This window comes from Struthio camelus, chromosome Z (genome assembly GCF_040807025.1).
Source record: "Struthio camelus isolate bStrCam1 chromosome Z, bStrCam1.hap1, whole genome shotgun sequence".
Classification (NCBI taxonomy): domain Eukaryota; kingdom Metazoa; phylum Chordata; class Aves; order Struthioniformes; family Struthionidae; genus Struthio; species Struthio camelus.
Window position 1 is genome coordinate 12,101,607 of NC_090982.1, and position 13,576 is coordinate 12,115,182.

A 13,576-nucleotide genomic window follows, 5' to 3' on the forward strand; every position below is an offset into this window, starting at 1 on the left:
GTGTGCACTTTTGTTTTTATAATCTAACTTTATATTCCAAAAAACAAAAAACGTCCCTCCAAAAAACAGAAAAATGAAAAAAAAAAAAAAAAACAAACACAAAGCACACAAACCCCTTCTGTCCTTGCCTTGGGGTTACTCTGAAAGTTGATGCACAAACACTTTACTTTTTTTTTTTTTTTTTGAAACATGTAGGATTAACAGTATAGGCATGTAGGTGGCATGATTCAACTAAAAGGCTTTTAAACTTTCTTATGCCAGAACAACAACAAAAAAGAAACAATAAATAAAAGGTGCTAAAGTTAGCATTAAGAATTCAATTGTAATATACTGACAATCTGGGAAGCCAAATCCTCAAGCTCTCCTGATACTGATAGGTCTCTGCAAACTATGAAGCAAACACATAAATAACTCAAAATATGATCGAGACTGTGAAAGTTTTTTTAAACTGAGACAACATAATCCAGGTTAACTTTTTTTTTTTTTTAAACAGTGAATATATGAATCATCTACACCTGAATAAAACATGTTAACAATTAAAAAATTTTAACAACCACAGAAAGGAAAACTTTAAACAAAAGTGAACAACATTTGATTTCAGGGCACACAAAAGCCCTTTGCAGTAGATTCCAGCAGTGGCCTTACTGTTGTGTCTCCTACAGATGCATAAAATGAAGTTCAGCTCCACATGGACGTGATGACTAACGGCAACATAATGGTCACACACAGCAAAACGCCACACCCTGGTAGCGACAATATATCCCACTGCAGAGTTTCCATTATGTGCAGGAACAGCACATGAAGATGTCGTTCAGTCACATATTATTCAAAAGCTACTTCGTGGCCACACACTGCTAGTGAGCGCTAACTTTTTTGTCATGTAACCTTTGAATAATGGGAAAGCTTTGGGTTTTATAGTTTTACTCCTTGTATTTAATTTTTAAATGACAAGGTCACTAAAACTCATGCACGCTGCAAAAAACGTCATGCAGTAGTTAAGGTAAACCATCCAAGCAGTTTTTATTCATTAATATTCATAAATACACACAGCAGCTTCATTAGAGATTTTTCATTTTTTTCCTCTTCAGTTTGAATGTGGAGTATTAGGAGAGCCTTTCGCATGTCAAGGTACAGGACACAGAGCTTTCTGCTCCGCACTGCAACCTACATTTGCCTGCTAGAAGTAAAAATTAGTTAAGTGGAAATGATTATCATATATATCTTTTCTCTCTTTCTTTTGAATGTACACAATGTAACAAGAGTGACAGACCTGAAATTACAATCACCAAAACAAACCCAAGATAGTTGTTGTCCACTTTCATTGGCAAATACAGCACAGAGGACATTGTCTGCGAAGTGGGATGTCATCAAAGAGGAGGTGGAGGAGGCTCGTTTCCTTTATTACTCTCTTTTAAATTTAGGTTTTCTAAAGCAACATCTAGAGGCATAATATCTACACAGCCCATAGCACCAAAATCGGCAATCTCCCCCCGCTCATCCTCATCTGAGGAGGAACTTTCTTCCCGCATCAAAGTGGACAGTAGAAGCTCTTGAACAAACAGGCTGCAGTCTGCCCGTTCACTTTCCATTGACTGACGCTCTGCTTCTGACATCTTAGGATCATTCAACCTGCACAGCAGCAAGGAAAGAGACAAGACAGGCAGTTGGTGAAAGCCCAGTTCACTGATGACACTACTGACACGTGCTGAAAGGCCCTCGCAAACTGTTCCTCCAGGAAGAGCCTGGATACTGCTGCTCGTCACTGGACAGGCACAGATCTGACAACACCTGACACCCCAGCACAACAAACACACATTTAGCAGACCTTCTGCCCTAGTTGCTACGACAGCCTTCACAGCAGTGAATCCAAGGCTAAAGGAAAACACAAAGCTATTCATGAAGTTTCCTGCTATTCAAAGAAGTCTTTTAGGGGAGGTACCGGGATTCCCCGGACCCCCATTAGGTGCCTGTTTTGTCTCCAGGTCAGCTCCTAACTTCACACGCAGCACAAAACACGTTCCTACACACATCGTTCCTACACGGATCCCCAAAGCACAATACACCATTCACTCCGCCACTTCTCTTAGGGGACAGTGCCTCTACTAATAAGGAAATTGCTCACTCCTACTGTAGCCTACCTCTAAAAGACAGTGGCTGTGTGACATTTCCAGATACTTCAATTAAATTTCTCAAAAATAAGTTTCTGACGGAGAGATGTCACATAGTATTATTTTGAATTTAGATTAAAAAACATCAAACACGACGTGACATCAAAAGGTTGAACCAAAGCCGAGTTTCTCGGTATAGGAACTGCTAAAATGGCCCTGCTCTTTCTCAGCATGAAATAGGGAAAAAAAAAAAAAAAAAAGGGCATGTTTTAGGGTACGGGGGAAGGGTCATGTGGGAAACCTTTTGATTTCAGAAGGTCAAAACTCCGAATTTGATAAAAGAACCAGAGCGACAGAGTGGTGACTCCTCTATAAAACAACCCTGTGATCTGATTATAGTTTCTACAACAGCTATGTATACTGCTTATTAATGGCATCCTTTATTTGCTTTGTTATTCATTCTCTAAAATATTCAATATAGAAATGCTTATTCAACCTTCAGCTTTTATTAAAGATTCATTTCCTATTAAACAATACTGCCTTCTGAGTTCTCATTCCACATTATGGCTCAAATTTATATGCTTGCATTACTGTAAATGCCCTGGTTTTGTTGGGAGCAGTAGGGGAAATGAGCACAGTTAGTTAAGTAACACTCCTTTTGTTCCTCTTGAAATAGAGAAGCAGGTAATAATATTTACCCATTGCCTAGGAGCAGACACACAGTAGGGTTGAAAAGGAGATGTTACAAATGCAAACAAAAGCACAGTATATTTTAACTCCAGACTTGATCAGGGATCTGGCAGAAGTCCCCCGCCTGGAACCAGAAGCAGTTTATAGAGCCAAAATTCAAATAGTAAGACTAGCTTCCTTTTCAGGGTCTGCAGAAAACAACTAATTCACATTCCAGTCTAAGCCTTTAAACACATCCCTAGACATGTAAAAAAAATTACATATATATATATATATATATAATTTTATATATATATATTGTGTGTATGTGCTTGTGCAACTGCTGCTCGTTTTGCACACACTAGAACACCACTGAATATTCCTGCAGCCAACTCTTGGAGTTGGCTTTCTGAAAGCAGAAGAATTCTGCTCAGGCCAGCTTGGATATTAAATTCTTGGTTTTCTGCCTGACAATGTGAGGAAACGGGTGAACTTGTTATGATTTTATATAAAAACACCTACCTGTATGTAAAAACAACTGGAAAGCTCCCAAACATCACATTTCTTATGAATACAATCCACAAAAGATGTGACATTTACTCTGATATTTTGAATATGGCAGTAAAGCAGGCTACCACCACATCTTTAAGCATGTTTGATGGAATAAATAAGTTTAAGAATGATTCAGTGGATGAAGCTTATTGCTTTTAGTGGTGCCACATTAATTCAAAGAGTTACGTAGTCTTCCTTTAGATTTCAGTTTATTAGTTACATAATCTCGGACAGCTACTGATCTTAGCATCTATATATTCTGATGATTTATTAGCCTACTAATCCTGGGACATACTTACTCACAACAAAGGACCCTACTTCAGTTTACTAGGGCAAACATATGACAGTTTCACTAAACTCTCTATCGGGACTGAAGAAAACAGAAACGGTAAGAGAAATAAAAGCAAATCTATAGAACAAGTTACCTTGTAAGAAGAAACTGGGAATTCTGGATAGTCTGCTGACTGTTTTCTGTGTTAGATGTGTTGGTTGTTGTTGTAGATTGTGTAATAGTGGTGGTGACACTGCTCGTGTTGGTGCGTCTAGTTGCATTGCGTGCAGTCTCCAGTTGTTGTCTTGCTGCCTGTGCATGTTGTCGCTCCAACTGCAGTTGCATCTGCAGCTGCTGTAACTGAGAAGCAGAAGGGCCAGAGGAATTGAGCTGTCCTCCTGCAGAACGCCTCACGCCTGATAACTGAGATAAAAGCTCTGCCAGAGAAGAGAAAATTTTCTGTGCTGAAATATCTTAAACAAATATTGCACAACAGAACAAATACATCCTGAACTTCAGTGTATCAATTACTTTTTTCACCAGTGAAACCAAAGAACAAATAATGCTGGAGAGTTCACGATGCCCTTGGAAAAAAAAAGGCCCGGCGTTTTCCATCTCATAGGGTAAGGAAGACTGAGATTCATTTGTGCACAGATTTACTCTAAATAAGTCAAAGTTTAAAGCCTTCTAAACAATAAGGGAGACAATCTATAAGGAATGCTCTGTAAGTCAAGTCGTCTGCAGCAATTCTCTAAAATGTTACTTCAAGTCAAAATAGCAATTAAGAAGCCACTTCAGTTAGGCTTTGGTTAGGGATTTTATTTTCTTCTCAACAAATGGGCCTCCAATACACAGGCTTCACCTGGCCAATAATTCCCGAGGGAAGCTGCGCTGTGGAGAAGAGAAATATTCAGTTAATCACGTTTTTTTCTTGTAAATCAGTTATTTGAGTTATCTTGACTGAATGCTTTCTTCCTTCAGTTAAGGAAAGATTTTCAAGTATTGCCTGACATGGAAGCTGTTGTTGCAAAACATTTTTATTGTATGAATTTCTACTTCTGCCAGAAGCATAGAGAAGATCTTACCATTAAAAAAAGTTTTTCAAAATACATATTAGCAGTAAATTACTGTTCAGCACATTACTGCAGAATCTCTTCTACACTCCGAAGGTGCGTGGAGGTGGTACTTTGACTCAAGAAGGACTGAGGAAGCAGGGGATGATGCTGTTCCTCTCCTCTCCCCTCCCCTCTTTTTACAAAGCTATTACAGTGAAAGAGACAGAAAATCATCCTGACGTAACAAAACATAATCCTTTTAAATATGATTTTCATTGCAGGAATAAAGCAAAGTGCAGTAATTTTGTGTCAGTAACTTTTAGACAGTCACTTTTATCAGCAGAGACAACCTTATCACGATTAAATACCTTTTTGTTTCATTTTAATTACTGAACAACCCCTCAGGGAGAAAAGTGCGACTACACATGCTACAAAAATTATTTTAAATAACAACTGCAACCTCAGATGGTCTTCACCATTTACCACTCCAGTTAAAGGAAAGACATAAAACTGCCAGGCAAGACGTAGCTGCATTTATTCTTACTGGAAGTTACAGCTTTGAGTAGAGCTAAACAATGTTTGAGAAGCAGCTGTGAGCTTGAGACAGAGGCTTGGCATGATACGGACACCCAAACTGAACGGAAGGCTTAAACGCAACTTCCACCGCAACAGAAAAGACCGAAAAGAACGTTGTTTTGTTGCACGTTTGACATCCCTAAATGGGAAGGCCTTGTGAGGCAGAAAACGAACCAGAGCAGTCGCTTTGCATTTAACTGAGCTGATGTAACAGCGGTTGTAACAAAAAGAGGAGGTCTGGCACTCCAGGCTATGCAAACATCCTTCCTTCTCGAACAAGCTCGACTACTTTTCAGACCCTCCTGTGACCTCATGTAACTCATTTGTTTTCCTGTCTTGTAGTGATAGTTTCCACAGCTAATTTAATGCGTTACATAGGTCACAGAGGTCCAGCAGAACACCAGAGCCAGCAAAAATGGCAAGGGGACCGAGACTAAGAAATAGGAAAGGTAGTGGAGTCGCAGCTCCCTTTAGGGACAAAGCCTTATTAGGCTGGCTGACTACCTCTCAAGAAGTCATACCCTAACAATATCAAGTTCCAGTTTAAGCATTTATGTGCCTCAGCATCTGAAGCAAAGGTGGAGAACAACAGGAAGTTCTGAAGTTTCCCTGGTATTTGTGCTGGCATGGTGAAAGACAAAACAAAAATGTTAAGACTTTCCATCAGGAGAAATTTTGTCCTTAGAATAGTCTTCTTTCTCAATTTTTTTTCTGTAAAAAGTTATTTTCATATCAACACTAAACAGACACTAAACAAGTCATACCTGGAAACCCTAAAAGCGCATCTTTGTGATCGTATGGGGTTGAAAAGGAGACTCCCTTCTTCCCTTCGCAGTTCTCCTAAACTTGACCACAATATGCTAGAAATGCTTGTAACAATACGTTTACAACCAAATTTAAAAAACCTCTGAAACGAGCAAGTCTGGCATTACAACTGCATTCTGAACATAAACTGAGCATATTCTATATGCCCGTTAATAACACTCAGATTCAGCTGATTTCATCTTCATGAACTGTACACCCACCGTTCAGGAATTGCGAGTCTGTGCTCCAAGAAACTGAAATTCATAATCTCTTCCGTAAACACCTTCACACACTTGGCAAATTAAGATGAGCCATGCCAATGTACATCATGGAAGTTAAAAACAAATATGGGTAAAAACACATACTATCTGTGGACAGATTAGCCGTGGGAGTAAGCCTTATATTTGCTAGAACTAAAAGCGCAAGCTGAAGAGGTAGCGACTTCAGGCTCAGAAGTTCAAGGCACAGGCCCTGCGGACAACCCAAGTGAAGCGCACAGCTCATCAGTAACCATCCATCGATTACACTTGCACTGTGGAGCACGTTATAAATGCAGTTTCAGAACACAGAAAAGCAAGGCAATCGTTAGTAGCTTCAATTTTACATCTAAAAGCCTATACAAGAAAGACGCTGGGGTAAAACCTGTGGTTACAACTCTTACCAGCTATAGGATCCATGGCTTCTCTATTGCTTGGAGAATATGAACTCTGAGAAGATGAAAGCCCGCCAGTGGAACTGCTAGTAAAGTGCATGTTTGATCTACGCGCGCGGGGGCCTCCCAGCCCCCGGCCTGGGTGAAACATTCTACGTACATGCCGAACACCACTGGATTCATCATAACCACAAAGTTAAGAAAACAATTAGTGATGGGTATTAAACGGCAAGAGCTCTTGCTATGCAAAATATTAACATGACCTCCTCCTACTCTTTCATTCAGTGAAGTGATGCAAATTTTACAGTGAAGCTAGCGTGCACTGCAGCTACAGTTGCCAATCAGACTTACAGATATGAACTCACGACACCCAGTGCTGAGTGCACCAAACTCCTAATCTTTCTCCAGCTTTTTACTATGTCTAAGAAATATCAAGATGGATTTCTTATTTTCTATATCAAAGTTTTCTACCAGTTAATTAGAAACTTCTGACAATGTATGTTCAGCCAAGTTTATTACTGAGCTATAGGGAGTTTATTTACAGCAGCATAAAAGAAAGAACGCACAGAAGTCTTACCAGGTATGCTGGAGTAAGAAAAGCCTTTGTAAGCCATAAATTGCTACATACAGATTATGCTGAGTATAGCCAAGCTGGAACTGTTTGTATGACTGAGGCTAAAAAGCCACGTTAAATACATTTCAAAGGTTTTCCTGCTAAAGAAAGAAACCGGGCCTTAATGAGCTGCCCACAGTTTCTAGGTAAAAGGACATGTCTTGCAATGACTGCACAGCACTCATAACAACAAGTATGTGCAGCCATATGTGACAACTAAGTGCTCATCCCGGCCTAGAGAGCTGACTTCACTCAAGTTGTTAGGCCAGTGCCGGAGACCCACAGTTTGACCTTCGCTGTGTGGCTACCTAGCAGTTACGGATGTGACTTCTGTTAGAGAAAAACACAACTAGGCTTTAAACAAGAAATTTAAAAATCATCCACTTCTGGTCACATAATCACTTACTGAATACTACTGAATCTGGATTTCAGGTACACAAAATAGCATCAGAACTAATGACCAGGGAAGATAAACTGTAGCACAGGTAGAAAAGACATCATGTCAGAAACTTCTTTATATGCTTCTGCTATCAGAGAATCAACACTGTCAAGTATACCTACAGTCTATTCACAATAGGATATGTGTATTTTTAACTAGAAAATTAACCTTTTAATTTTGACATACAGATCTCAAGTAACTATATCACAGGAACACCAGAGATGGGAATACTTGACTATAAAATCAAAAGAAGTAGTTGCACCTATTAGATTGATCAGCCTACCCCCTTTTGCTCAACTTTGGAAAGGATATTAAATCTCTAGGAGCTCTGTGTTCCAGTGTAAGATGAGCTGCAAAGTCATCTGTGACATGATTAGGATCCCCTCCAGGTAATGCTGCACATATTGGACAAATCTGAAATGACAAAGTTAGAAAAAAAAAAAAAAAACCAACTTTATCAACTTTAAACAAAATGCAGAACACACATCACTGAGTCAAGCACTTGACACTGATGCTTATACTTTAAAAATCACATTACAAGTATTTCAACATCTTTTCCTTTATGATTGTAGTGCTACTATTAAAAACCAGAAGTAGAACTTTTAAATCCAATGTGCAACGTCTTGAAAATTAATCTTTGCATGCCAACTGTGGCCAGTAGGGTTTGATTACATAGGATTGCTATGTGCCCGCTTGCCCCTTCCTGTGACAATACTGACTTTAGTCACTGCTCTTTGAATCCATAAAGAACTTCTCATTTATACTGGCAGAGGAACTGCAGGAGGCAGAACGAGACCAGACGTGAGTATCTGTCGAAGTATCTAAATAAGCCACCCAACTAGGTAGCATCTAATCACAGGTTTGAAAGAGAAGGGCCGATCTCCTTATCCCGACCCAACAGTATTTTGGGAGAAGGCACATCAGTGTGTGCATGTGTCTGTGTGTGTGGTGTGTGTGTGGTTTTTTTTTTTTTTTCACTCCAATACACACATTAACTAACCGAAGCAGACCAGTGCCATTACAAGTGTCATTGGTCTCTTATTTTTTCTGAATGACTTTGAATATCTGCTTGAAGAGCAGGTCTTTTTTTTTTTTTTTTTTTTTTAAAGAAGCTTTACAGGCTGATTTTTACTACACATCACAGATCAAAAAGAAGAAAAAAAATTCGTTCCACATAAAATGTTTTTTCCTTGCAAATGTTAAGTGTTCACTACTAACAGCACTTAGACAGTTAAATACAACTGCCATCTATACGTTTCTCTCTTTGCTTCTCATATTCCAGTGGTCTCGTCTTTGTGGAGCAGCCCTCGCTGTAATACAAAGCTCAGGCTCCTGCTGCTCTTCGTGCACATACTCAAGTTGTTCACAGGAGACTTCAAATGCTGTTGGGTATTAAGGACACACGTGTGACAGCACACACATCTGTCTTCCTCTTTCGGAGCTGAGGAGGAGAATGTCTTTGAATACACTTATTGCACAGGCTCATCTGACTTTGAGAGTGCTGCTACATCCTTAATGCCAGTTTAATTTTAAGAAATCAGCTCTGAAGAGAAAGGCATTTTAAAAACTTCTTGCTACAGCTACTCTTCCCAGTCTTCCCATCGCTACAGAGGCGATACCAAGCAGACACTGTAGAGCAAAGACATTTTATTATGGCACGAGGGAGAACACAGCTACCAGTAATGCAGTGGGTCAACTGCAGAGCTACCAATTTCAAATGCCAGAGAAAAGCCTTACAGGAACAGAACCCAAGCGTTTAAGGAAGACCAGAATTTCATGAGAAAAGAGGCATACGACCCTTTCCTGCGCCCCCAAACTAGAAACTCCACCAAACGTAACCTTTGAAACCCCTTTGCGATATATAAGCAGAACTAAGGACAATATTTTCACCTTTGCAGGTTACCTTTTATAACCGCTCTGGCACATGTACCTGCCAAAAATCATGCAATTTCAGAGCAAAATCAAGAATGGAAAAAGATTAAATGCTACATGAAGAACTGGGATTTTAAATCCATGGTTTTGAAATATATTTTTCTCCTATGAAATTTTCACTTTTAGGCGCTGCTTTTGCTATCAAGCAAATTATCTCTAAAAGTAATTCTCACCTCAAATCCACTGCACCATAATTAAGAGGGGAAACAAGAACAACTTTTCTCTCCTCTTCTGAAGAGGAGAGTAACAATGACCTTCCCCAACAATTTGGTTGTAATAAATATCCAATTATGTCAATATATCATACAGCTACTCAGTAGGGAGATAGGAACGTACATATATAGGATAGATGAATATAGAGTCCATGATCTTTCTTACAAGCAGCTTAATTTTCAATCAAGAAAGCACCCTCTCCCCCTTTTTTCACCGAGTAAGCAGAATCACATCATGGAAAAAACAACATGTTTTGGAAAGTAACAAAGCAAGAGAAAGGTCTACCCAATTTAACAGAACAATGGAATTATGAACAGCCCGTATTTCCCTGAAAAGAGAAGAGACAGTCTTTAGAAAAATATCATCTAGAAAAAGTTAAAAGGAAGAGTAAGGGGAAAATTAGGGTCCTAACCCTAATTCTCTCGCAGGCACAGAATTCAAGCGCTTTTTCATTAGGAAAAGTTAGTAGAGCATTGTTATACACAAAAAAGAATTTCTCGAAGCATTTGCATTGGCAAAGTGCCCACGAGTCATTACAAAGACCGGAGCATCACTGATCAGGCAGGGCATCGCCAAAAATCACTGTTAATATAACGTGCCTCAGTAAGTGACACAGATCAGAGCAAACCAGTATCAAGAAGTTTCTCCTGAAAGTTACCATCTTTTGTGTTAACAAATCATATTATTTTGTAATAATCATTTGGATTTCAAAGTTCCAGGTCAATTAGGCTGCAGCTCTGACAGTATACCTGCCTGTTTCCAGAAGTGTTCTCATATTACCATTACCTCCCTATTTATATACCAGGTATATAATTATTTTGAGCTTACAGAAAGCACGTTACTTGCACTTAACAGGAATTACTGTAACCTTCAAGAATGAAACAGGAACCATTTACTTTGTCTCCTCTATTTCATTACTGCAAGAAAAGTTCTCATCGGCCTTCACATGTCAACAACCTGGTTCTTACAGCTCACGCATAAGGAGTCTAGTTACTGCCTTGCTGAACACGAGAGAAATTTGCTAAATGTAATGTAATAGCAGAAAAATTGTGCCTTTACTCTAAAGCATGATTCAGATATGACATTTAAGAAGTTTCCTAGTATTTTTAGATTTGCAATGAATGCTAGTAGACTTCTACTTGAATCCTGCATTTTATTCATCAGTCCACTTCACTGAAATTCAACAGCAACAGTAACGATCATCACAATGACAACCATACTCTTCTGCACTTGCACTGTACTCCTGACTATTACCATTGGCCATTTATTGGAGAAGAAAGGCTGATAATCACTGAAGTTTTAGTTCCCATCTAAATCATACGGTTTTTACTTTTTAGAGTGGGTAACACTGAAGACTTTAAATAATCATGCAATTTACGATTGCTTCCATAAATATCTCCATAACTTTTCGATTAAAGTATCTACAATTAAGCAATTACCTTTAAGGTAATATTAAACTGTCCCCCCTACAGATATCAAACATTGTCATCTATGTAACAATGCCACATATCCAAGAAAACTGTCAGTTTTGCCTTCTCACCTGTGCTACTCCGAGTGCAAAAATGACAGAATTCAATCCTTGTTTGTTAAAAATAATAGTAAAAGTATCTGAAGAGGGCATTTTTTTTTTCTGTTGAGCAACAGTGATTTACTGTTAAAAAAGATGAAAAATAACCAAGGCCCTCCCCCCCCCAAAAAATATATATATATAATTCCATCCGTGCAAGCCTGGTTTAAAACTAGCAAATAAAAACATCTTTAAATATCTAGAGCCACTATAAGGACGAACGTATCTAAACAGAAATAACTGCTTTAAAGCCTAGGGCCACAAAGATTTAGAGGAAAATATGGATTCTTCAGTAACGTTACACAGCCTTTTACTAGCTACAGTAAGACTCCACCACCCACTTGTATGTGTATTCACACTAAACACTTAGTGCAAAAGCTAGATTAAACACGGCACAAGCACATACAAACATATTCAAGGATTAAGATACTGTCTTTTATCATGAGTTTGGAATAAAGATGTAGGTATGATAATACTGAAGACTGACCCACAATAAAACAGGAAAGATGTGTTTTCTCACACAACTCAGAAATCAGTTTCTGATTTCTGAGTTTCTACTCAGGAGTAGCAGGTGTTTGAAATGACAAGTTTAGGCTTTATGAACTGAATTCTGGAAGTCATAGTAGAAACAAGAATATGTCAAATTTAATAACACAGAATCTTAACGTTCTGTGTCTGGAACATATCACTGACACCAAGTGGTACAAAGTAGAATTACAGCTCCAAGCCACCACAGAGTCATCCAATGTGGAACTGTCAACGGCTGACACTATGTTTAAAACTTGCAAAGTTAGAGAAGCCAAGATGACAAAACTTGTAGTGCGTCACTAAGATGAGTTATGATTCTACAGTGCAACTGATATGAACTGATACAGTTTGCTTCCCTATGTTGTTAGGAGAGATCAGAATACATTTGAGTCTCAAGAAGGTGGGCAAACTACCTCCCCTATCACTCTTTCACATGAGATCCTTAGCAGCCTCTAGGAGGAAAGGTTCTTTTTCTTCCACAGAATTCCTTGAAAGTTAAAAAGAACCGAAGAGGACCAGAACAGAGAACTCGGAAGTCATGAGTCTTTTTTTTTTTTTTTTTTTTTTTTTTTTTTTTTACAATGCATGAGTATTTTTTTACAATGAATGAGTCATTCGCTTCAAGCATTCACATTTTTCTAGGAACCCAAGAAATGTAAAATGACTGTAACTGGACAAGAATACCCTGGGGGTCCTTCTGTAATTACACCTTCTTCTAGTGTTTACAGCATCCATATACAAGCACAGATTCATTCTCCACCGCTGGATAGATAGCCAAACCTCTTGGCTGAGAGTTTAACTTAGGGCTGCCACTGAATTAATGTGACAGACTTTGAAAATAAATATAAAACATAAATGTAATCTAAAAACAAGACCTACAGACTCCTCTCTAGAATAACAACAGCTTGAACATTCAAGCACCACTAGCATTTAGCGTCTTAGTACTGCAGTGAAGGCCTAGGATAAGCTTTTCTAATAGCATCAAAATCAAACTGCAAATTATTCCTGAACAAACCCAGATTTTTTGGCTTTGTTTTATTTTAAAAAACATAGCAGATAATGTATTTTGTACTTAGGAAAAATGTTGGCACAGGCAGCACTTGCATCTAGGGAGACCAAGACACAGTAAAAAGCAGTAGTAAACCATTTTTTCCAGTACGGTCTATGGTGTACAAATGAAAACTATGACCACCATTAACTGATAACTGACATCAACAAAAAATTGAGCAAATGGTGAGGTGAAAGGAAACAGCAAATGCCACTCTGTAGATCAATAAAAATTATAGTATTACTTTTGCGTAAGGGAATGAGCTAGCATTGTCAAAGTTTTTCCACAAGATTTAATAATTTTTTATTTACTTGGGGAGGAGGGAGAACCCACATTAGCCCTATCTTTATAAAAATATACACACACACACACACACACACCACACAGGTCCTTATACATAAATCTGAATCTCAAGAGCACCCACATATGTAGCCTTCTTTTTTTAAATAATCAAAAGGCTTTTTCCAGAAAAGAAAATAATTTGTGATAATGCTTTAGAATCAGGAAGTTACGTGATATGAGTATCCAAACAAGTTATTTGTGGCTAAC

At 38.5% G+C, this 13,576-nt stretch overlaps 1 protein-coding gene across 1 annotated transcript in view; it reads right to left on the minus strand.

Moving 5' to 3' along the window:
• Nucleotides 1-995: 995 nt before the first annotated feature.
• The window catches only part of LOC104152281 (E3 ubiquitin-protein ligase KCMF1), a gene marked incomplete at its 5' end in the record, with an annotated part of 49,729 nt that continues 37,148 nt past the window's right edge, over nucleotides 996-13,576 (minus strand). Inside the window, 4 exon segments of the mRNA XM_068927861.1 lie at nucleotides 996-1,629; nucleotides 3,755-4,037; nucleotides 6,697-6,871; nucleotides 8,052-8,153. Of these exon segments, the coding sequence (XP_068783962.1) occupies nucleotides 1,368-1,629; nucleotides 3,755-4,037; nucleotides 6,697-6,871; nucleotides 8,052-8,153 (822 nt within the window).